Source organism: Anomalospiza imberbis, chromosome 2 (genome assembly GCF_031753505.1).
Source record: "Anomalospiza imberbis isolate Cuckoo-Finch-1a 21T00152 chromosome 2, ASM3175350v1, whole genome shotgun sequence".
NCBI classification, from domain to species: Eukaryota; Metazoa; Chordata; class Aves; order Passeriformes; family Viduidae; genus Anomalospiza; species Anomalospiza imberbis.
This window is the reverse complement of record NC_089682.1, coordinates 84,189,495-84,214,413: the sequence shown is the minus strand read 5'-3', so window position 1 is coordinate 84,214,413 and position 24,919 is coordinate 84,189,495. Positions and strand designations below refer to the sequence as shown.

At 42.1% G+C, this 24,919-nt stretch overlaps 2 protein-coding genes and 1 long non-coding RNA gene across 5 annotated transcripts in view; 2 read left to right on the top strand and 1 right to left on the bottom strand.

The window, feature by feature from the left end:
- Positions 1-2,827: 2,827 nt before the first annotated feature.
- TRIM13 (tripartite motif containing 13) lies at positions 2,828-9,522 on the top strand. 3 transcript variants are annotated; one of them, XM_068182128.1, is made up of 2 exons: positions 2,828-2,964; positions 8,016-9,522. In XM_068182128.1, exon 2 carries the CDS (start codon positions 8,019-8,021, stop codon positions 9,246-9,248), a length of 1,230 nt encoding a protein of 409 aa, XP_068038229.1. In that variant the 5' UTR covers positions 2,828-2,964; positions 8,016-8,018; the 3' UTR covers positions 9,249-9,522. The 3 variants fall into 3 exon arrangements, with proteins under 3 accessions (XP_068038229.1, XP_068038228.1, XP_068038230.1); XM_068182127.1 differs by lacking the exon at positions 2,828-2,964 and adding an exon at positions 3,037-3,152; XM_068182129.1 differs by lacking the exon at positions 2,828-2,964 and adding an exon at positions 7,047-7,673.
- A 1,333-nt stretch (positions 9,523-10,855) lies between these two features.
- On the top strand, positions 10,856-19,648 carry KCNRG (potassium channel regulator). The gene is made up of 2 exons (XM_068182130.1): positions 10,856-11,433; positions 13,279-19,648. Exons 1-2 carry the CDS (start codon positions 10,856-10,858, stop codon positions 13,529-13,531), a joined length of 831 nt encoding a protein of 276 aa, XP_068038231.1. The 3' UTR covers positions 13,532-19,648.
- A 344-nt stretch (positions 19,649-19,992) lies between these two features.
- Positions 19,993-24,919, bottom strand: part of LOC137469423 (uncharacterized) — an 86,306-nt gene continuing 81,379 nt past the window's right edge. Inside the window, exon 10 of the long non-coding RNA XR_010996498.1 lies at positions 19,993-24,879. This is a non-coding gene — a long non-coding RNA (uncharacterized lncRNA). The remainder of the gene's footprint in view (positions 24,880-24,919) is intronic.

The following is a 24,919-nucleotide window of genomic DNA, read 5'->3' as shown; positions in this document are numbered from 1 at the left end:
CACTTCTGGTTTATGCTGACGTGTGTGCAGGCTGCCACCGAAACAGGCCCTCTCACTGGCTCATCCTGGCACTGGTGTTTGTTCGGCTGCAGGATCAGCTGGCTGCCAAAACTGATCCTGCTGGAAACTTTTTTTTTTTTTTTTTTTTTTTTTTTTGTGAACTGGATTAACTTCCAGCTCTGTTGGCAAGTTGATCTGGCTCAACATGTGGCTGCATGAGTGTCGTAGCCAGCAGAGAGGAGACATCAGGAAAGCATGACTAAGGAAAGGGGAAAGGATGGAATGATGACTTTTGCCAGTAGTACAGTCTTGTCTTGGCTTAATCCCCCGAGAATCTGCCTGTCAGGGTAGAGTTACCTGTTACAACTTGAGTCACATTACTGGCTTGCTTCCACTGGATAAGAAAAATCTTGTTCCTCTTTTCCTCGCTCTTTTGACGTTAGACCTGGTGATTGTCTAATCTTGCATTGGACTGATTTGACTTATTGAATCAGCAAAACACACCTCAACAAAAAAAAAGGGAATAGCGTTCTGCTTACTGAGGGGGTGGAATCAGCTCAGTAGAGCATCTGCAGAGGCTGGCAGAGCTGGGACAGGCAAGGGGAGTAGTAGCTGTCAGCTCTGAGGTCACTGACTGAACCACAACTCAGAGCTTCAGTCTCAGAAATCTCCTTGCGCAGTGCTTATTAGAAGAGCCATGATCTGGCTTCTCTCTGTAGTTTAAAGATGACAGTAGATGAATGCCCTTTGTCTTACAAAAAATATTGTGCTTGTCTTGAAAATTTGGAAATTACCACAATCATATAATTCCTTCCAAATTTCTACCCCGGTATTTTCAACCCTCCCATAACTAAGTGGCATTTATCCTAACACCTCCTTTCAAGCTGGGCCTCTCCTTTGAGGCTAGATTTCCCTTGGCTTTGTTTATCTATTACTCCACAGATCTACAAATGTTCTTTTCCATCAGCCAGAGCTTTTCTCTTAAGCTTCCACAACTGGCCTTTGATGCTGCCTTGGGAAGTCACTGTGCTCTTGAATGCAGGAATGCAAGCTCATAAACAAACTGCTACTGAAAGTGCTGCTATTGAAGCAGAGTTAAAAGGATAGAAAGATGGACTTGTATGTGTGCAAAATGGTTGTGTGCGACTCAGTCAGATAAGAAGTAGAAGAGTGCCCAAATTCTATTTGATTATGCTCAGGACAGCCATGGGACACTTAGGTAGGGTGCTGGCTAGGCAGTGTTTGTATGGATCAAGCACAGAAATCCTGCTATGTGTTTGCCCAGAAATTTAAGCTTTCCTCTTTGACAGAAGAAATCAAAGGCAAGGAGGGACAAGAACATTTTCAGGTGGACCTAATGAAGAGGCATTGTCCCAGGTGGGCAGGGAACCACTCTTTCACCCATTCAGCTCCTACTTCATTTATAAGGAGACCGAGCTGGACCAGCCCAAAGTATTAACAGAGAATAAAACACACTCTAAAAATATATAAAATTTTATATGAGACATAGATGGAAATAACGAGCGAGAAATCTAAAATGCCATGTTGTTGTTAATCTTTAACCATAAAATTACAGAGAAGATTAATAGGACCCAGAAATTCTTGATATAAAAGTGGCTGTTGGGAAAGTGTAGACAAGGAGTACTCAGCAAATGTAACTGCACAAGCATTGGGATATAATTCGAAAGCAGTTTAGGTGGCTGAGGGAAACTATCTGGAATTACTTGTTTTTAATAAACAGCAAACAAGATGCTGGACAATTAAGAATAAACAAGCAGGATGTTGAAATACATCTGAAGGTCTTGATTGCTTTTGTGCGGCAACTCTACCTGCTGGGGCTGTTTCTCCAGTGGCTAGTGGAAGAAATGCCTCAGTGTGTAGGCACTCTGAAAGGAATTTTCAAAAATGCTTGTCCTTGGTCAAACTATTCTCATTGAGTTCAGCTGAACAGGCCAGCTTGGGTGGGGCAGCAAGGAGAGAAGGTGAGGAGTAACTGACTGCAGTGAATTGGTGAAGCGTAACCTTGGCATGTTATTGAATGGCTTTTAAGATCCAGATTCCTAAATAATGAGAATAAATATGTCAGATGTGCAAGGGAGCTTCATTTGATGGAAATATGATCTGATTTGTTATGTTCCTTGTGTGGGTAGTCCTGGAGGTGAAGAGTCTCCCCTATGCTGATGAGCGACAGGACTGCAGTAGCTGCGGAGTAGGGGAGTGAAGGGATGCAGGAGGCAGAGTATGTACATTTGGGAACAGCTTTTGATGTAGTATTTCACAAAGTCTAACTTGAAAATAAGTTCAGATTGACTTTGATGTGAGACCTGTTCTGTTGACTGAGAACTAACAGAACTGCAAAAGAGATATGGAACACAAAGGTCCTCTGACATCTCAGCACTTCTAGACTCATTTTCGTAGTCCCTTAACTAGAATGTTCTTTCACGTTCATATGGGATCTCTTCTGCTCCATTTCCCAGGGACTAGTCAGTGTTTTGTGGAAAACCTGCACTGGTTTTACGGCCACGTTAACTCTCCAAGAGATTCACCATCTGGAAACGGTGTAACTAGTGTGTTCAAGCAAATAAGAATGAGTCGCTATCCTAGATAGCAGATAAGGCTATTTGTCTCAAATTATGTTTTCTTTTAACTAGTGCTTTCGGAAGGTGGCAGATCCCCAGCAGGACTGTCACCCAGCAGCGCCCCTCCCTAGGCTGTGCAACGTGCGCCTGTGAGCCGCAGGCTCAAGTGTAATTTAACGGAGTTAACAAACAACAGAAACCCGTATATATCTCGGCGGAGGCACAGGCTTGCAGCCTCGGCCGCCGCCTCAGGCAAGCAGCATCCACCGCCGGCCCTCTCTCCTGGCAGCTCCGGAGGCCTTCCTGGCCGCTCACAGGCAAGCGGAGGAAGGGAAGAGCCGCAGCAGCTCCTGCCCTGGGGCTGGATCGACGGCCGCGGGCCAAGGTGGGTGGGACGGCGGGGCCGCAGCTCCCGGCCGATGGTTCCGGCGGGCCCGGGCCGGGCGGCAGGGCGGGAGCGGCGGGCCCGGAGGGCGGGCAGCGGCCGGGGCGGGAGCGCGGCGAGCCGTGCGAGTGACCGAGGCGGCGGGTCCCCAGCTTGCCCCGGGCCCCCCGCGGCCCCGGCCTGCCATGGTGAGTAGCGGGGCCCGGGGGCGGCAGGACGGGCGGGCGCGGCCGGGCGAGCGCAGGCCGCGGCTTTGTGAGAGGCGGCGGCAGCGCCTGGGCCGGGGGACGCTGCTGCCGCGGCCGGAGCCGCCGGTTCCGCGGGCAGCCGCCATCCCCCCTGAGCCCGGCTGCGCTTCGCGGGGCGCGGGCGGACCTGCACGGCCTCCCTGCCCCGGGCTGCGGTGCCGGGCGGAGCGCTGAGACCCCCGCGGAGGCCGGGGCCGGCGGCTGGCTGCGGTGTCGTCGTTTAGGGGCGATTCCCCGCTGGAATTGGAGAGGGGGGTTGTAACCAGGAGCAGCAAGGGAACCTCTGCCAGGTCAAGGGACAGTGGGGGTGGGCGCAGAGACCAGCGCTGGGGCAGCCCCAGCGCTCGACAGACCGCCCGGCCCTGCGGGTGAAACGGTCTTCATGGGGCTGTGTATGCGCTGAGCACAGCTCGCTCATTTCACCAGCCTTCCTGCCTTTCGAGAGTCTGGACGTGTTGGATCTGCCTGGTGCTCCTGGAAAAACTTTTGGCCATGAAATACCAGGTTTAAAGCATAGGCAATTTACCCATGTCTTTTTGGCTGTCTGGATAGCAACTTTCCAGTAGCTGAAAGGGGTCTACAGGGAAGCCAGAGAGGGACTCTTCATCAGGAACTATAGGGACAGAATAAGGAGTGATGTGTACAAACTGAAAGAGGGAAAATTTTATTTAGATATTGGGAAGAAATGCTTTACTGTGGGAGCAGTGACACTGGAACAGGTTGCCCAGGGACGTTGTGGATGCCCCAGTCCTGGCAGTGTTCAAGGCCAGGTTAGGTAAGGCCTTGGGCAACCTGGTCTAGTGGTTGGTGTCCCTGCCCATGGCAGGGGCAGTTGGGACTAGATAATCTTCAAAGTCCTTCTCAACCCCTTAACATTCTATGATCCTATGTTACCTACTGCTCGTGGAGGTCAGTTGTTCCACAATAAAATGTATAGTGACCCTCCATTAGATTGCAGTTTCTCTCAGTGGAGTGAACACAGTTAAGATCATAGCTGCTGGAATGAGGATCTTCCATCTCTCTTCTCCTCTGTGTAGGACTCTTTTTAGGTCTGATTCAACACACCAGTCTGACAGAAGGCTGGTGAAATTGCTCATAGGGGGTCCTGACACAGACCAGGGTCCTTGCCAAGGAAGGGAGATGTGACCTCTCCTGACTAGCTGAACTGCTTGTAGAAATGTAGCTTGACTTGGTCACATCTCATTAAGAACAGTTACACGCCACTGCAGGAAACTTGCAATTCAGAGGTTATCTTTTTGGTTTTTTTGAAGCCTGGTGAAATTCTGGTTTCGCTTTCAGCATGCTGCTGGCTGATAAATCCAATTTATATGCTGAGAAGCATGCTAAATGAATTTTTGTCTGGGAGTGGGGGAAAAAGCTACTGTGGTTGTTTTTGCTTTTATGGTTTGATGTTGTTTGTCATTCTTCTTCCTAATGATAAAACTGTGCAAGTTGCTATTTCTGATGGGTGACATCTGTTGGGTTTATGCACAGAGATGCTTTTGGTCCGTGTGCTACAAGTGGGGAATTTCAGGGCCACCCAAACCTGGGTCAGAGGTTACACAGAGAAATTACCAGTGGAAAAGTTGAAATGTAGCTATAGTTCATAACACAAATACCAGGTTGCTAAGGGATGATTCAATCCACAGACAATTTACTGTCTGAAATTAAAGAAGACAGAAGTTAATCTGTCCAACCAATCATACAGGTCTTCAGTATTTTTGGTTTGGCATTTCTGGTGTTGTAAGAGGGGGAAGGGGGTGGAGTTTGTAGACCAGCCCATTTATTTTTTTAAAATCCAGTGTTTTTAATGATGTTGTATACAGGTTTTGAAATTCAGTTATATTTATAAAGCATAATTATGTAATTTGGTAAGTAGTGTTGAAATGTAACAGGACAATATTAGTTGGATCATGAAGCCTTTTTGTGTATGTTTTTTTGTATTTTTAGGAGTGTGAAAATCTTCGGTGTTTGTCCTGCAGTTGTGATGGAAAGTGTTATAGTAAGCATTTTCTGCATTGGTTTGCAGTTCTTGCTGTCAGGCATGCAAAGCTGCTTTTCCAGCTCCCCAGCTGGGAAGTAAAATCCTCCCTGGTAAAGGAGATGGACCAGAGCAAATATTTTCTGTCCATTTACTAAGAGATGGAAAACTGTCATTTTAGTTTTGTAGTTATTATCTTCTTAACACATGAGCAGAACTGATCTTTGTGCTGCTACTGTGGCTAAAAGCTATGAGTACAAGTTGGAAAGAGAGAGCTGCTCACAAAAAGGAAGATTCAAGAGTGGAGGGATGAAATTATCATCTTCCTGTCATCCCATTATTTTTACCACTAGGAAAAAGATGGAAGAGAAACGTTGCTTTGAGAGCTTGCAAGGTGCCTCAAAACTACATTCTCCTCACAGAAAATGAGGTTTGTGAATGGGATCTGTGGGCTTACAGGAAACCCATTAGTTAAGAGTTATTAGACCATTCCTCTAGGACTTTTTCCCTAGTTGTAGTGGTGGCTTCTTCTGTCTCCTGACTTTAGTTCTGAGTAAAAAAGCTGGCAACTTTTCCATAGTCTCTTTTGTCCAGTAAGCACAGAAAATATTGGAGGGGCATAAGCACATAAGCATGGTTGTCTCAAGCATTCTGACTGTCGTGCTGTGACAGGAAAGTTGGGACTGGGAGGGAGGGTCCCGCTGAGGCAGGGAAGCGCTGTTGTGAGCCAGCTTCCCTTTCATTGCTAGGCTTGTTAATCAGCATGGAGGCTCATATTTAATGTGCCTGCAGCAAGAGAAGGGTCAAGTCCTGGGCACCTCACTAAAGGGGGCTCCCAGACCACTGCAGACCCCCAGCCCCCCCCCTCATTTCCTCAAGGGCTCCAAGGGTTTACTGTGCGTGTGCCAGCAGCAGCAAATGGTGCAAAAAATGAGGGGATGTGCCCTAGGGAAACTGTAAAAGGGAGGGGATCGGTTCCGGGCTTTTGTTGATCCCAGATCTGGACCGTACACAGCAGCAGGACCAGTGCGGGATCTAAGGACTGGTGGTCTTTTTCCTTCACTTTCTCTATTTTCTGTCTTTACTCTCTCCTCTCTTGTTCTATCCCAGCAAGTGCGGCAATCGGATTTCACCCCTTGCTCTGTGCTGAAGTTTGCTGGGAGAGTCGGGAGCTTGGTAAAGTTAATTGTAAAAGTCAAGAGCTTGTTAGCCAACACTTCTACAGCTAAATAGTGGGATAGCTGTCGGAGTTAAGGTGGCTATATAATAAAGGATAAGAGTTCCTGACACTCGACTGCTGTCTTTTTCAGCCCACTGAGAATGTCTATTGAATTTTCAGTCTGTTACAACCCTTCCTCCTCACTTGAAAATCATGGGAGGTTTGCTTACACTTCCCAAGAATAGCTTTTACTGTGAAGTCTTACTGGGACTGTTGGTCCTTTTTTGAAAGAAAGTCAGGCGTGACCTCACTTTTCTTCCTGATAGTGAACTTTGCTTTCCTTGGGTCAGAAGTATTGTTTTTATTGCTCTTCTTGTCCTGTGCAGCATGGATTTTCCCTTGCAGGTCTCTTCTTGGCTCCCATGTTTTCCACTTCATATTTCTTTGAGGGGACAGAAACCTTAGAAATTACATCAGAACTAATTAAGAGCTCATTAACATGCCTTGATGTCACAGCAGTACTTTGATGCACTTTTCTGTGATGTCTTTCAATTTATAAAATTAATTTTATTACATATATATGAATATATGTTGTATAATACGGAAGGAATGCAAAGGAAGTATCTTTCTAATTATAGATCAAAACAAAGTGTTTGAGAGCTTTCTATGATACAGACTGTCACCTACTTTGGTCTTTATTAGCTATTTGTTTTCTTAGAGCAGGCTGTAATTTACAGGGTGTCTGCATTTGAGAACTTGGCTTTAATTAGAGGCAGGGGGAGGGTAGTGTGCTGGTCCCTTCACTGAGACTTTCCAGTAGGAAGGATTACGTGATAAATATTCTTCCTATAGGTTCTCTCCACAGAAAGAAATTACTGAGGCGTGAACGCTGTGAGAATGGAATTGGAAATAGAGATTGTAGATGAGTAAAAATGTTTAACAGTTTTGTATCATGATGAATTATCAAGGATTATGGGTGGCTGTTATTTGAAGTATTTTAACTTTGTGCTGAATGGCTCAATAGTAACACATTCATTTGGTTATTTAAAAATACTGCATGAGCAAGAGAAAAGCTAATTCTTAAAGTGAGTGGTGACTGTCCTTTGTAGAGCAAAAAGACACATCATGTATTCTGTAGCAGCAGAAATACTGCAGCTGGGCTTTTTCAGTCACTTTTAGTATTGTCTACAGTACCAGAGTGTTGAAACTGGAAGCTTTGGATGAGTAGAGCAAGTAGAAAGTAATCAAATCTTAGCAGTGTATTGGCTATGTATCTTCTGTGCAAATCCAATTTCTGTGTATTGCATCAGCAAGGAAAGATGTAAGTCTTGCACTGTTATTAGGAGTACATGAGTTATTTTCTTTAAGAATCCTTGATGGGATTGGCAAGCGTTCTTTTCCAGCATTTCTAGTTGAGAGTCCAAAAAAATCGTTCTGCCTGAGCATTGCACCATTCTTATTCCTGCCATTTGCTGGCCAGGTACCACAGCTAAGGGGGACTGGCTGCAAAAACCCAGCTGAGGCTCTCTCTTAAGGATACTGGAAGAAAAAATCATTCTTCTCTCACTGAGACATGTCTCAGATGGAGATTGGTTTTTGTATGGTCTCCTTGAGGAAGAAATACATTTTGTAAATTCTGTTACCATCATTTTCTCTTTCCTAGGACATGATGGAGCTCCTAGAGGAAGATCTGACCTGTCCCATTTGCTGTAGCCTGTTTGATGATCCTCGTGTCCTGCCCTGTTCACATAATTTCTGCAGAAAGTGTCTGGAAGGAATTCTTGAGGGAAATGTGCGGAATGTGCTTTGGAGGCCATCCCCTTTCAAGTGCCCCACATGCAGGAAGGAGACTCCTGTCACTGGAATCAACAGCTTGCAGGTCAACTATTCCCTGAAGGGTATCGTGGAGAAGTACAACAAAATCAAAGTAACTCCAAAAATGCCTGTGTGCAAAGTGCACAGTGGGCAACCCCTTAACATTTTTTGCAGGACAGACATGCAGCTGATCTGTGGGGTTTGTGCCACCCGTGGTGACCACACAAAGCATGTTTTCTGTTCCATTGAAGAAGCTTATTCCCAGGAGAAGAGGGCTTTTGAAACCTTGTTTCAGGGATTTGAAACTTGGCGTTGTGGAGATGCCCTCTCACGGCTGGATACCTTAGAGACCAGCAAGAGGAAAGCTCTGCAGATGCTGACGAAAGATTCTGACAAAGTGAAGGAGTTCTTTGAGAAGCTGCAGCACACACTGGAGCAGAAGCGAAATGAGATTCTGTCTGACTTTGAGACCATGAAGCTTGCAGTGATGCAGGCCTACGATCCGGAAATCAACAAACTGAACACGATTCTGCAAGAGCAGCGGATGGCTTTTAACATTGCAGAGGCCTTCAAAGATGTGTCCGAACCCATTATATTTCTGCAACAGATGCAGGAGTTCAGGGAAAAAATCAAGGTGCTCAAAGAAACCCCTTTACCTTGTTCCACTGTGGACATCAGTCCCACAATGAAGAGCTTTGATACCAGCCAATGGAATGGAATAAAACTTGTTGATGTGGACAAACTTTCCTTGCCTCAGGAAAGCAACACTTTCAAATTCAAGATTCCCTCAATCTTTTCACGCAGATTTATAGTGAACTCTCTTATTTTCTTGCTCATTCTTGCTGTCACCAGAATGTCCTTTGTGGAGTCAGTCATTGACAACCTCCAGTGCTGGAAATCTCAGTTCCTTACAATTTGCTTGTCCTATTTGGCAGATACTGTGGAGATAGCAGATCATGCAGTCTTTTACTGGGAACAGATGACAGATGGAGCTTCACTGTTAAGAGAAAAATGTAAAAACTATACATTGGTTGTACTGGATAATGTTGCACAGTTTGTGTGCAAATACAAACTGTTGTGAAGTGTCTGCTGGAATATAAGAACTAAGAGAGATCTGGGAAAGAAAACATGGGACTCCTCAAATTAATTGGTCTTTTCAGGCTTCCAGTAAAAACATTCAAAGATTCAAAATGATTCTAAAACATTCATAATGTTCACATAGTTTGAGCACTGCTAAATCAGAAAATGAAATGGAGCTTTGAAAAACACTTTGTGGATTCTTCTTTCAGTGATGATTATGGGAATATTACTCACTGTAAATCATTTTTCTTACCAAAATATAGGGCCAAACTGTATCTTTAGTTTGTTGTTAATGTAATTGTAGAATAAGGTAAAAGACTGTAATTTAAAAAAAATTTTAACTGGGAGATCGTTTGGAAAGAGGAGGAAGAGTTGTGACTGAGGTGAGCACTGTGCTGACAGGTTTGCTGAGGACTGCCCTTCCACTGCAAAATGCAGTGTGCATCATTCATGTTCTGGAACCAACTTCCATCTGACAATGTTACTTCTCTATGAAATAGCTATATGTTTTGGTTTGGTTTTGTAGGGTATTTTTTTTGTATAACCAAATATTGTAATTACCCTGTGCATTCAGATTACATATTCTGTACAAAAATGTATCTTCAGGGCAAGCATAAATTCTAGAGGAAATGGTAAGAACAAGCTGCAGAATGGTGTGGGCTTTGCAGATAGTTCATACTTGGCAGTTTACTTTTCCAACATCAAACTGTTGGGGTTGCTGGGCTGTTTTGTTAGATCCATGTTTCTCTGAAGCCACACTTTCTTAAAAACTGGCCTTAACATAAAGAACTTAGTGCAATGAAAGGCATACAGGTGTCTGCCACAGGAAGGCAGCCTGGGCTCTAGCCCTGTAGAGGTTGCAGGTAAAACAGTTGCTCTCCTGTCACTCTCTGCCTCTCCAGATTGCAATTCCAAAGCCAGGAAAAATGACTGGATGATTCCTGGAACAGGTTGTGTGATGCAGCAGGTGTATGGATGTTGGTGGTGTTTGAAGAACCTTGTATAGGTTCTTCTGCTGTTGCTGTATTTTTGAATATCTCGTTTCAGGAGCTATTTGAATTTTCTGGTTGTGTTGACTTGGCCTTAGATAACAGTGATTTAAAGGTAACCTTAAGCTTGAGTTCTCTGAAGTGCCCTTCTTTCGGAGCATACGGTACTGAAATGTCTTGCCTGAAGCACATTTAACCTCCTTTTGCAGTGGTCATATGAACAGCAGTGTATGAAATGAAAGTGTTGAACTGGCATTTCTAGAAAACAAACATAACGTGTGCCATCCTTCGGGAATATTCATTTGCCTCTCTCAAGGTTTCATAAATTGTGACAATCAATTCACTGTATTCCAGTAGTCCTTGCAAGCTGTTCATTTCAAACAGAAAACATTAAATTCCAAGAATTCAAAGTCTCCAAGCAACCAAACCTAGCAAACAAAACTATTGTACATGATATTTACATCTTTGTTGCCTGGGAATCCTGTTGCTGCTCCACACCTCAGTCCAAACACTTGCTAAAAGCATGCAATGGTTTTTGCAGCTGCCTTGCAGTTTAGGAAAGATCAAGTCACAGACATGTAGATCAGAGGGCTATGATTCGTGAGTGGCTGAGGCAGCCATGAGTAGTCGAGAGGTGGTCTTTCTGAGTGTAGGAGGTGTGAGATTTGTAACCCGGGCTTCCACCTTGCAGCAGTTCCCTGAGTCCAGGCTGGCACGGATGGTGAATGATGATGACCGGGAATTTAAACTGGTGAATGGAGAGTTTTTTGTGGACAGAGATGGAACTTTGTTTAGTTACATCATGGACTTCTTGAGGACTCTCCAGGTGTCCTTACCAACTGATTTCTCAGACTATCAGAGGCTGCAGAAAGAAGCAGAATTTTATGGACTCTACCACCTGGCTGACCTCCTGAGCCAAGAACATTTGCTGAAGCCGAGGCTGGAGATCTTGGAAGTGCGTTTTTCTCTCCAAAAAATGCAGGCCTTTTTCCGGATCTTTGGTTCCTGCAGTACCACCATTGAGGCACTAGCTGAGCAGATCACTGTGTTTACAGGGCAGCAGTCAGGACATGGCTGGAGCAGCCCTTTTCCTTCCCAGAAGCCACTTGTTCCACTTCCTTTGGAAAGACCCTCTCATCACGATCTGGTTTTTCTGTGTGGTACTGAGTATTCTGCTGGTGACCAGTTCGTGGCCAGGTAGTGTCCCTAGAGTGACTTTTCATTACGCATGTGTCTTTGTGACTTGCAGTTCATGAAGTGCACGCTATGTGCTAGCAAAGCTAATTTTAAAGAAACTGAAAGAAATATGTTTCCTTCTTTCTGTTCAATGTTATCTTTTTCTAGTTCTGAAACACCCAGTTTAATTTGTTACACTGATTTGCCTGTTCTTCAGCCTCCTAAAATACTGTTCTTGATGTTTGTTTATGAGTGCTTTTGGGTTTTTCTCTCTCTCTGCAATTTCCTCCTCACTTACTTTAGAATTTCACAGTATCACCTTCTACAGAACATGAAAAACACAGTAAAATGAAGCAAAGGAAACAAAGTAAAGAAGTAAAGTACTGGATGGAAGCCTAAAATCTCCACTAGCTTATGGTGCAAAAGGCTTTTATATGGAAAACAGGAAACAGAGAATGACAAGAAGGGTTAAAAACTCCAGTGGAACTGAGACAGCATTTCAGGGACTAGAAAGCTTTTGTAGAGCTTTTTATTAGGGGGAAAGAGAAAAGACAGATTATTAATTATATGCTTCACAGTGGGTTTTCTTTGAATTCAGAGCCACGTTCTGTTTTTGTTAAGATAACTGTGTATCAGTAATTTTTGTGATAGCAGTATCGTATTCTAATGACTACTTAGATTTTTTAAAACTATCTTTTGCTGGATGTCTCTATTGTATGGAGACATGTTCTTACTGTATAAGAAAATGTTAACCTAATTTGTCCTTTGTGGCTGTTAGAACATATGGAATTTTAAGGAAATTTCATTGAAATAGTTCCAGAAATATTATATTTGAATATATGAACCAACACAGCAGTCTTTTGATTATTTTTTAAGAAAATAAACTTTATCTTTCTTCCAGCTTTCTTTGGCTAAGCAATTAGAATAAAAACTGCTTTGCATTTGTGAAGCAATATATATGTTTGTGTGCCAAACCTTAACTTTGTAACATATTGCTAATTTTAATGGACTAGCAATTGGTTGAGTAGGTTATGGCAACTTAAGTAGCGGGGAAAATATTTCAGATTTTTAAATTTATTTCTTCAGAACTGGTAAAAATTTCCCTTTGCAGATCAACAGAAAAGCTGATCTTGAGTAATGAAACAAGTCAAATTCGATTATGTTGCCTTGCTGAATTTCTATCTCCTTCATCTTTGTGGTGACATGGACTTCTTTGCCTTTCTTGTGCTTTCCATGAATGTTTGGTGTACTTGCCTGTGAACTGTGGAACAGTTTCCCCTGTCAGTTTATACATTTTGTAATAGTATTTTTACCTGACCTCTGCTCCTCAGAATGTCTGGATAGATTCTTACACTGTACTTTATATAAAATAAAATCATTTGAGGCCATGTGGAAATGATTTTCCTATTTGTTACCACACAACCTGCTGTACAAGGTAACTTTGCAATAAATGTCACTGTTTGTAGAGAGAGATTCTGTGTCTTAGAGAGTGATGCTCTTGGGGTGAATGTGACTCTGCTGTCCATCATTTACTCTTGCCTGAAAAACTGTTGCAGCATTGCATAGCCTGCTGCTTTCTTCTCCTCTGTAAAGTGAGACAAGATGGGGGTTGTCACAGGTATTTCTTAAGAAAGTAAGTTTTGTGGTGGGGGAGGGTGTGAAAGAGAAGTGCTTCTTCCCCAGCACATAACTGGATGAACTGAGAATTACTCTTAATGAAGGAAAGAGTCCAGTCGTCCTTAAAGGAAGAAAAATATATCTGGAGCCTTGGTTGCTGTAAACACAGTGCCGCTGTGCTGATCTGCACTGTAAAGAAGTAGTTAAAGTGTACTGTAACTGCTTTTTTTTTTTCCCCTCTGATTTTAGGTATGTTTCCATAAAGCCTGACAAGAGAAAGCTGATTAATGGTACTAACGTGCTAGGCCTGCTGCTTGACACTTTACTCAAAGATGGATTTCGCCTCATAAGCACCAGGACAGTTGCCAGTGAAGAGAAGATTGAATGCTACACTTTTGAAAGGATGAAGAGGGCAGCAGGCCTTGCCATCATGGTGAACCAAACCCCAGGGGGCTCTGGGGTACCACAGGCAAGGAGAAGCCAAGTACAGAAATGGAAATAAGGGCTTTTCCTTCCATGTTTTGAATGTAGAAGAGGGATGTGTCAGCACTAGTGGTCTTTTTGTTTTGTTTTGTTTTGGCTTGTTTGAAACTGCAGCTATTGAGGGAAGTAACAAACACATTTTCTTTGAAGTATTTAGGGGAAAAATAGCTTTCTTGCCTTTTACTGCTCTACCCTCTTTAAGAAGCCCAGATTCAATACTGGGTTTGTGGACCATATTTCAGCAATTGCAAGAGTTGTTTTTGTTTTTTCTCTGTGCCTAAAATTTACACGAGGACTCGCAAAGCATCAGCCATCCCTTCCAGAAAATTGTTTTAATGTTCTGTGCTGATCTGCAAGTAGGTTTTAGAAACAAGGTAATACATGAAGAAATAACATCTTGATGCAACTGTCATCCCAACAGTTAGGAGAAGTGGCTGGAGGAGGAATGCAAACCCCAACAATTGATTAGTGCTTCCACTTACTGACTCTCTTGCAGTTGGCTGAGAGCAGTGTAAGGAGAACGTCCCGAGCTGTGCTCCTGTGTGGTTTATGAAAGCCATCGCTGAGGTCTGTGAAATAATGTGTGACTGTCTCTTGCAGAACACTCCTCTGTCCTCTCCTCCCACTCTGGTGGCATTAAAATGCTCTTTGGTTCTGAGAATTAAATGATAAAGATCTTTGTGAAGAGAAGGTCAGTTAATTTTTAGTGCTTTCACCACAAAAAGGATGAAAATGTGATGAACAGCCCTTCAGATTAAAGTTTGTACAGTTTCAAACAAAATAGTGCAAAGGATTTTTTAGCACTTGTTAAATACAACACAGTTGGAAGGCTTAGCAGAAGTGGCTTCAAGAGCCTTGTTAGTCCTGTACAAAGCTTTGTAAAGATACCAAAATTAGCTCAGGTACTGAGAGAGGTAAGTTAATGAAGCTTTATAAATTAAGAATCTTTCGTCCTTCCATCAAGGCAGGGAAAGATAGCAATAACTTCAGGGATTCATTAGTCGCATCTCAATTTTCTTGCTGGTAAAACACCATCTTCCCAAGGCTTTGAACAGCCCAGGAGAACCACTTTGGGCTTTCTTGGCTGACCAATTAGATCTGGCTTTTCATTAGTTTTAAAATGTGAATGCATTACTTTATTTGCAGCACTTGATAATGGGGGTGGGACTCAGCCATCTGTTTCTTGCCCTAAGAAGTTTCAGTGAAATGGATCTTTCCAGACTGATGGTGCCACTATCAGACACCTCTTTTCTTTGGCTACTACTCTGGGGGATTTCAGCTTGACCTGAGTTCAGAAGCTCAGCAGAAACAGTGAGGTCCTCTTTGCTTGTTCTAGAGCTGTTTGGGTTAAGAATAATATGATTATGGGATTACATCTCCTAAACTGCTTACAGGTTATGTAATGAATGCAAGAGTGAATGCTTCCACTTCAAATGGGATTTTTTTGGTCAGTAATGTCAGTATGTTCATATTCTTCTGGAATAAGATATTTCTTACAGTGAGAACCATCATTCACTGAACAACCTCCCCAGAGATGTGGTTAGAAATTTTGAAGAGCATGCTAAATGATTTCATGGAGGCTCTATTTCACATGAAAGGCTGAACCAAATGATCTTTTGAGTTCCCTTCCAGCCTGGCCTGTTCCATCATTCTGTGGAGACCTTCTGTGAAGGTCTGTGCCAGAAAGCCTATCATGGTGGGCTTTGAGGTCAGACCTCAAAGCCACACCTGTTGTGTGACAGAGCAGACAAGCTGTGTGGGATGACTGTCCCCACAAATTGCTGTGCTGCAGACAGCGCTCCTGTTTGGAAACTATAATATTGATTATTGGGTGAGTTACTGGCTGTGGATATTATAGGTGGAGGGACTAGCCAATGTGAAGCACGAGACAAAATAATAAAAGCAAATTCTTACAGAGAAAGTTAAAAAAATAAACTTGAGGCTGTGTTTAGACATTATGCCCTAAATGATCACCAGTAGCAGTGATGTAAGCTGAGACAAGTTTCAGAATCCCTCATAGTAACAATTACACTGTTTCACCTACCACAGAAGTAGAGACTTTGTTTTTCATGCTGCAGCAGCCACTTTGAAAATTGAAGTTTGGATACCATTTTTTTTAATAAAGTGAAAGAAAAGACAAAATACTTCAATTTCTAAAAAGCCCTAAAGTTTTTACCTATGCCATCATCCATGTTCCATGTCTTTGGCAAAATGAATGTTTGATACCATTTTAGTAAAACTCTATGATGGGCTGAACACATGGGTTAATTTTTATTTAGCACAGCATCATTTTGTGAATGCAACATTTGGCTCTGGAAAATATACCAGTGTAACTTGCTGTCATGTAAAGAACCGTATGTACTTTACCTCACCCTTGGGTAACAGTGTGCTGTGACTCTGTGCTTCTTTTGGAAGCAAAGCACATGACCATCAACAAGCTTGTGTTCCCAGAGTTCTTCTAGCATTTATTCTTACTTAGCTCTGAACTGAGAAGTGTCACCTTCTGTCATTTTGTGTTCCTGCAGAGAACATGATTAGGCTCCTACACAATGCTTTCAGTTTGTTGGGTTTTTTTTGTTTGTTTTTTTAACTGATAGTTCCATAAATAAGTTTGACAGCATGTGTGTGAACAACGTGATAGAAATCTGTTGAAAGTGTCTGACTGACACCAGTAGGATACCCATGACTTCAATGGACGATTGATGGAATAAATTAAATTGAAGCTGGTTCTTCAAGGAAAGCACCTTACTGGATTTCTTTACACAGAAAAAAGCAGGGATGATAGAGCTACAGGTGTTGTGTAGCTTCAAGCTACAACTAAATAGCAGTAATTATGGAGGAACAGGTGAAATTATGTTTTTTTGCAGACAAATTAATATAAAAATAGCACTGATTTACTAGGATGATCTTCAGCTGGCCTCCACCTTGCGAGGTTATTTATCCTACTGCAAAGTGTTGCTGAGTCAGGATGGCAAATTTTCTGTGCCCTCTTTGAAGTGGTATGCTGCAGTGTAACCTGCAGGCACCAAGGCAGGAATTTAGAAATAGTGGCCAATGTTTTTACTGCTTCTTCCCTTCTGAAGCCCCAAACAAGCAGGGATGTAGCAGAGAGCAGACTGTGTGGTGTGTACTCAGCAGAGTAATTCACACAGAAGGGAACAGCTGTACAAGTGAATTTGGCTGATAGGAACTACAAGTCTGAGTGATTTTAAAAGCTGCTTTGTCAAAACCAGATTATGTGCTAAACTGAGTACTTCCACCCAAACCTTGGCAGGCAATTCAACTCTGGTATCTCACAAACAATCTTTGCTAGACTAGCAGTGTGTTGTAGGTGACTTGGTTGTGCTTTTACATGTGACAGAACCAGAAGCTCTGATTGCTCACATCTCTTTTTGATTAAATGGCAATGAGATTTTTGAGACATTTAGACTTTCATTTTCCAATAAAAGTAATTTGTTATCCCAGACATAATCTGCTTCTTCAAGTCATTTCCAACTTTCTCAAGAGAATTCCTTTTTTTCCTGTGAAGGTGCAAAATTTGCTGATTTCAGTAAACTTCACTGCTGTATTTGCCTTTTTATTCTTCCCTGGATTCAGCAGAAATGTGCAAACTGTTCCACTGCCTGCGATGCTAGAAAGGAACTGCCACAGTGCTGGGGCAGTCCCATCCCTCACTCACAATGAGCTCTGTATGGTTTTGTAACAGGCAGACCCATAGTGGAAAAAGAAACTGAATGGTGAGGCAGCACCATCATCCTGTCCCACTCACAGGGACTGCAGTTTACATGGCAGGAGGTCATCCAAAATGAGGCGATAGCTTGTGGGATTTGCAAAAGGTAGATGATTCAGAAAAACAACACCTCATTTGCTTCATACTTTCTCATCTTAATCACTTTCCCCTCCTTTATAATTGCATGTCATCTTGTGTTTCTGTATTCAAGACTGTTAAGGGCTTTGCCACTACAATATTGTGATGCCGGTTGGATGTCCCAGCAGGATAGAGGTACCACACACTTTTTCAATCCCCCTGTTCTTGCACCGTGTAACTCTGTTGACTTCCTTTTCTAGTGATGGGTGACTGTTTTTGTGCTTTTAAGTAACTTTTTGCCTGCTTCTTCACACACTGGGAAGTCTCTCATGTTGTACTTATCCCTTTCAGGGACATGTCATTTATTTACCACTTGAATTGTTCAGTATCCTGCTGATACCAGGAAGGACAGAGTCTATTGTGAAATAACTTCTTGTTCTTTGGGTATTGATTTCAATGACAGTTCATGAGGGTTTTTGTTTCTTTGGGAAGTGCAGTCACTGCATTCTTACAGGTTCTGCAGTCAGCACTCCTGTGATTGTATAAATAATTAAGAATCGATGTTTAAGTAAAGCTCTATAAATTGATACCACAGACTAAGATACTATTTAGATAGTATCTTAGATACTAAGACTGATCTCTCTGTGCTGGCCATAGTACTGGGAAGTTTACCCCTTTACTAAATAATTCCAGACCGTTTTTCAATTACCTTCATAACTGAATTTCAAGGAAGTAGTAGAAGATCCTCCCTACAATGCTGCATATGAGGAATTAATAGCCATAGGGCAAAACAATGATGCTGGAATAAGTGCATCATGCCCAATGATAGTAACTTCTGTTAACTTTGGAGAAACTTTTCTGCCCAGTGAACTCTTCCCAGTTTCTACCTATTTTGGTCATAACCTGGATGGTATTTTGTTTTGATCCACAGCTGAATTCAGTACCAGAAAGCCACCAGAGTGGATCAAAAGTCCTGTTTGAATTCACAATGAAGAGTTCATAACTTTGAATATTTTTTTTTAATTTGTTCCTAGATTGCTGGAAAGTGTTACTAAATATTCCTTGAGAAACAAGCTGGGAATTATCTAAGAAGAGGAGGGAGGCTCATTGCCTCTTACTCCTTCCCTCTGATTTGTGCTGAACCATTGCCAGGCTTTAACTTTACAAGGTTTATTTTTATCGATTTTCAACAATAAACAGTGGGAATATCTTCAATAAAAGATTTACAGTGTTTCATGAAGAAATACAACTCCCTACCACATATTATATTGATCTATTCCCAAATGCTACTGAAACAGCCTATAAAACCCCAAATGAAGTCCAGTGATGGAGAGCTTCCTCTCTCTAGTGACAGATGCATATGACTGTTATGTCTTCAGAAGACAATAAAAGGGAAGGGAGTGACTCTGCTTCTTTGACCATATCTTCAACAGCCCAGTTATATCTGTCAACTCAATGTAATCCACATAAATAATGAATTTGGGAACCAAGGGAACTGCTAGTGTGTCTGAAGATTCCCATTCTTTGAAGCTGCCTCTCCTGCTGCAGTCAGACCATAATTAGTCACAGAAGGCCTTGTTCTAACTACTAAATGGATGGACCAACAATGATTTGAATAGTCTGGTTCTGACTGGAGATATGCCTGGAGCCCTGAATATTTTCAAATGTGTGGGTGAGATGTATATCACTAGTCATCATATAAAATACAAATAAATCTGACTTCTATAAAAAAATAATGTCAGTTTTTTAGACCATCATGTAGTTTCTGCTGAAATAACCTCCTGAAGTGTGATCTGATGTGTAAATTTTTCCAAGAATCCTTCCTCCATTTCTACTCTGTTTTCAGTCTAATGGAATGGTTCAATAATTGGTGTCTTCTTTCTGGTCAGAAGGATGATGAATGTAGCCCTAAAGGTTGGAAACTGTAATGTGTACAAGTCTGCTGTAGAAAATTAATTTAGGGCTTTGCTTTCTAAGCAAGTTACTGTTACAGCAGTCAGATGAGTGCTTGCTGAAACTGAGAAGAATTAAACATTGCAACATTGTTCCATCCTGATTCTCCATTGGAAAAAAAAAAGGAAATAGATTGGAAACATCAAGTCTGGGGTTTTACTGGTACTTTGGAGTCAGGAACTGAGTTTTCTTTGAATTTCAAAGGCAGTTTGTAGCTTTCATTGAGGGCCTTCTGAAAAGGCTCATTTATGGTTTTTGTTTTTGTTCCCCAGTGATATCTAAACTGAGTAATAAAATAATTGCTGACATACCGGTTTATTTACAGTGTTGTATTCAACAATAAACAGAAGGCATGCTGACCCTTCCATCCTTTAATCTTTGTGTTTTTACTATGTCTTCAGCATGCTCCTCAGCTGGGTCCTGGTAGAACAGAGGAAGGGACTACGTGGTAAGGGCAGGCAGAGATCCACAGAAGGTGGCAAACTCACTTCCTTCCCATTACAGAGAGGAAGTAAATTAATAAAATCAGGCTGGAAAGTGTCATAGCCTTTGTGGGATCAAAGAGACACATCTTACTGTATTGAGGAGAGGACAGAGCTGCCAGAAATGTCAATGCCAGTGGACAAGGAAAAGCAGATCTCACAGAGGTGAACAAATGGGTGGGTAATAGCTATACAAACCTGGAAATGGCACAGAATAACATGGACAGGAAACTTAAATGTTCATGAGACTACAAGGATGATTTTTTCCCAAATGTGTTAGGTTAATGCATCTATAGACTATCTTCCAGTAATAGTTCACATACCTGAAGAAGAAAATTTCTCTTTAGGAGGTAATTTCTGTATTTGTGCTGTGAAGTGAAACATTGCAGGACCCAGACATCAGATGGATTAGTCATGTTGATACCTCACACCTGGAAACAAAAGCTAAGCTTTTGGAGGTCAAATAGCTAAACTTTGAAGATCAGATTAACATCACTGTTTTGGTAGTGCTGGGGTGATAAGCCTACTGAATACTTCCTGGATATGCCCTGTTGGTGGCCTTTGTTTCAATGCCAGTTGCACTATGGTGAGCACTAATCCTGTCAGCAAGTTCCTAATTTTCCATAAACTGGAAAGATATTTCCTGGAACAGACTGGTTTACCTTTATGGCTTAAGGATGACAGAATTTGCAATTCTATTATCCTTAAGCCATATAATATTTATTTGCTACCTATAGTTGTTCAAAACATTACCTTCTGAAGATGGCTCAGTAAACCAGGGATCTCTAGAACACATTAATAGCTTAAATATGGCCATATCAAGAATGCAAGTGAAACATTGTATCTGCATGGTCTCTGATGTAACAGAAGCTTCTTCCATCATTGGTTGGACTAAAACTGCTTTCTGCTTCTATTTCATAAGATTTCTTTGACAATTGAAGTGTGATAAGCAATTTAGACTTCACTGTCCATATACAGTCCCAAAATCTCTACGAATACATGTTGGAAAAATGACAGGCAAACGATCATCTTTTTGCAAGATTCATCTTTTGGAGACTCCCTGCTGGAAAACGCCCAGGCAGGCACAGGAACACCTGAGCGACTCATCTGTTGGCTATAGTTTGCCCTCATAAGCTGTGCTATAACAGTGTCTTGTGCTAAGCTATTGAAAGTCTGACCTCTAGAATCACAGAATAGTTTGGGTTGGAAGGAACCTTAAAGACTATCTGGTTCCGACCCCTCTGCCATGGGCAGGGATACTTTCCACTAGACCGGGTTGCTTCAAGCCCCATTCAACCTGCTCTTGAACAGTTCCAGGGATGGGGCTTCCACAGCTTCTCTGGGCAACCTGTGCCAGTGCCTCACTGCCCTCTGACCCATGATCCATGCTCTCAATGAGCCTCTGAGGTAGGCTCTGAGATTGAATAGAAAAGCTGAATGTTATGTGAGGTCACAGAAGGTTAATGGAATATCAGACTGCTATGGTTTGGATCATCTCTGTTCTGCGGAGGGATCTGTGCTGACTTCTTGTCTACCCTCAGGGCCAAGACGAAGCCATGAGTGAAGGATGTAATGACAGTTCTTAGATCACTTACGGAGTGTTCAGGACATGCACACATATGTGGGTTTTTGTTCTTCTGAAATAGGCAGTGACAAGCATGCAGGTCTTATACTGGAGGCAATGACGCCTGCCAGAAAGACGAAACAGTTCCTTCAGGCAGGGTGGGTAACAGTGTGGAAATAACTGTTTTGAAAGGTCAGAGCTTTCAGGGCTTTCTAACTTGGTAGTGATAAACCGCTGGCTGAAAACATTTCTCAGTATCCAATCTTTCAGCTGTACATATTTACATTTCTTGAGATCTGGGACAGCCAAAATGAATACTGTACTGGAATTGGCTCACTATCACATTTCCCCATCCCTTTTTAAGAGCTAAAAAAATCTCTTTTACATAGGAAAAGAAGCAGTGCTACTAATGATCTAACATGCTCTCATAAAACACCTTGTGACCAAAAGGAGTCAATGAGTGACTAAAATAGAATACACAAATCTCTGTGACAGTTGGTAGGCTTTAACACATTATAAAACCATTTCAGTGCTTGAAAGGAAGAGGTACAACTTTAAAAACATCCCAAATGTTCTGGTGCAGTCAGACATTGCCATGTGGATGAAAGAAGCAGGTGAACTGCAACACACAAGGAAGCTTTCTTTTTTTTTTTTTCTCCTCTTTAAGTCTTGTGCTGCTTTGCTGGAGGGCATGTAGGCCTGCAGGGTTGGAAAGCCTATGTTCTTGTGATGCCTGTAGCTGGCAACCGGTGTTTACCTGTCTTGGGGACCTAAGCAGAGTGTGCAACCCTGTCTATACAAAGAGAATGCAAAGCATTGAATGCTTCAGAAAACCCATAAAGACTTCTTATCAAAATTTCTGTCTCTGGAAATGTCACTACTGCCATAAAGTCTCTCTACTGCACCATATCTGAATTCCTTTCTAGATGTCTATGGCAATTCTTACCATTTCAAATTAGCATTTGCAATATTAACTAATAATACTCTATTTGAGATCCTCTTTTTCAGAAGGTAATTCTTTCTGCAGCAGAGAGAAAACTTCAGCATCTTTTTACTCTAGGTGTCAGTATTTGCTGTCATTGGAGGCAGCTTTCACAGAATCAGCTTGGGAAAGACCTCTGAGATCAAATCCAACCTATGACCAATTGAACACTACCTTGTCAAATGGACCATGGCACCAAGTGCCACATCCAATCTTTTCTTAAACACCTTCAGGGGTGGTGACCCCACCACTGCCCTGGGCAGCCCATTCCAATATCTAATCATCCTTTCTGAGAAGAAATTCCTCCTAATGTCCAACCTAAACCTCCCCTGGTACAGTTTGAGGCCATTTCCTCTCATCCTGTCACTTGTTACCTGGAACAACAAACAAGATCTCTGCAATTACCTAAAAGGATGTTGTAGGTGTCAGGTGTCAGTCTTTTCTCCCAGATAACAAGTGACAAGATGAAATGGCCTCAAGCTGTGCTAGGGTAGGTTTAGATTGGATAGTAGGAAAACTTTCTTCACTGATAGTTAGGCATTGGAACAGGCTGCCCAGGGAGGTGGTGAAATCACCATCCCTTGGAAAGCTCAAAAGGCGTGTGGATGTGGCACTTGGGGATATGGTTTAGTGGCAAGCATATTGGTGCTGGGTTAATGGTTGGACTAGAGATCTTGGAAGTCTTTTCCAACATTAATGCTTCTGAATCTGTGAGATGCTGAAAAATACAGGAAGTCCCATCTCTATAAGCTGCCGTAGTGTGAACCACACCTACCTCTCCTGGTGTAGGATGTCCAACAGAACTGTACAGAACCTTTCAGTCTTCTTCTGGTTCTGACTAAGCACAGGAGTATTTTATATGGAACTAGTCCTACAGGATGCTGTAAGCTTATAAAAAATGGTCTCTGACTACCAGCGGAGTAGAGAATGAATGAATACTGAAGGCCAGACACCCACTGAAGTTTATGAGGGATGATTCTGAGTCTGATTTGACAGTGAGGAGCTGGATTTCTCTGATGAAGCTCAAGGATTCAAAAGTGATTCAACCTTGCTATAATTTTGGTGCCCCATTGTTACTGATAATTTCTCTAGAATTATGGCTGACAAGGAATCCAAGAACTGTAGACCACTGTATCATGAAAATTCCAACTCCGTATGATTGGACTGCCTGGTGTTTCCAGGTCTGAAATGTGCTTAACTTCAGAAGAATTTATGCAGGATAAAATCAGGATCTGTTTCGCAAATGTTCTGTTCCTTTTCTCCATCTAATCAAGGTCTAGCCATGTTAGGAGACTTGCTGACAGCCTAGGACAAGAAGTTAGAAAAGCAAAACAGCTCTGGTCTTTCTCAAGTGTTTCTGCTCAGGGAAACTAGAACCAGAGGCCAGGTGCCTGTATCACTTGTGACATCTTGAGGCAAGATGTTTTGCTTGCTCAACCCTCTTAGAAGGTACACGTGATGCTCATCAACTCAAGTAAAGTGTATCTTATGTAGACACTCTTTAATGACACCACTACATTACACCGCAAATGTCTGAATGCTAGGGCGGTCGTGCTCATTCATGGGGTATGCGCAGACATGGAATTCTTCTTAGGCTGAAGCAATTTGTCCAACCAAAGCAAAAAAAAAAAAAACTAAACCCAACAAACCAGAGATGATACAGTTTCTTAACTAAACCACATCTTAACAGTTACTGAAGTGTTAATATAAACAAGTAAGAAAGTAAAGTTAGAAAAAATTAATCAAGATTAGTGAAAAATAAAATTACTAACATCATTAGGTAATGAAAAGTTCTCTGTAGCCACTAGTAGCCTGAAGAATGAGGGGATGGGTTAACACTACTCTTGCACAAAGAAATGCAGTTATTGCTTTCACAAGTGCTGCTGAAAAATGTTCCGCTTTATAGGTACTCATGGGTACTGATGGCTGCTTGCAGCGCCCCCGTATCAATGATGCACAACACACACACACACACACAATTACAAGTATTTTTAAAGATGTTAGAATTCATGAGGATATTTTTTAGTTTTGTCTATGTAATATCCAGAGGCAGATGAAAGAAAGTGTCACAGTTAAAGAAGTTCAATATAAATTATTTGGTTTTTACATAAAGGGGGACAGAGAAATTCCTATCTCAAGGATGTGCCTTATGGGGATTCACAGTAGTTTCCCCAGGCCTAGATGTCTCAAAAAAAGAGCCTACTGGAAGCCTGAGAAACTCACCATAAATCACCAGGACCAGGTGCTGTTTTTAAAAGAATCCTGCAGCATTCATTAAAAAAACTAGGGATAAAATTAGGATTCTGTCAAATTATGATTGAAAATGTCCACCGCTCTGGGCAATTGTTCACAGCTAAAGAGAAAAAACTGCAGTTTTAGAGGAAACTGAGATACATTCATAGCAAAAGGTAGTACTTTTCTCAGGCTACTTACTTTATGCCTGAATAAGCATAAAAGAATGGGATCACAATATAACAGCTCTGCAAGTTATCTGTATGTTCCAAGTGACTAGAATTACTTAAACAAACTAAAAATTAAAGATACTCCAAGAACCATGAGGAAGTCCTGAAGATCAATCCTAATTTGGGAATGGAGTAACCACTCCTCGGAAGAGAAAG

Coding starts and splice junctions, on each gene's coding strand:
- KCNRG (XM_068182130.1), top strand. CDS start 10,856: ATGAGTAGTCGAGAGGTGGTCTTTCTGAGTGTAGGAGGTGTGAGATTT. Junction 11,434..13,278: donor GGTGACCAGTTCGTGGCCAG/GTAGTGTCCCTA, acceptor CTCTGATTTTAG/GTATGTTTCCATAAAGCCTG.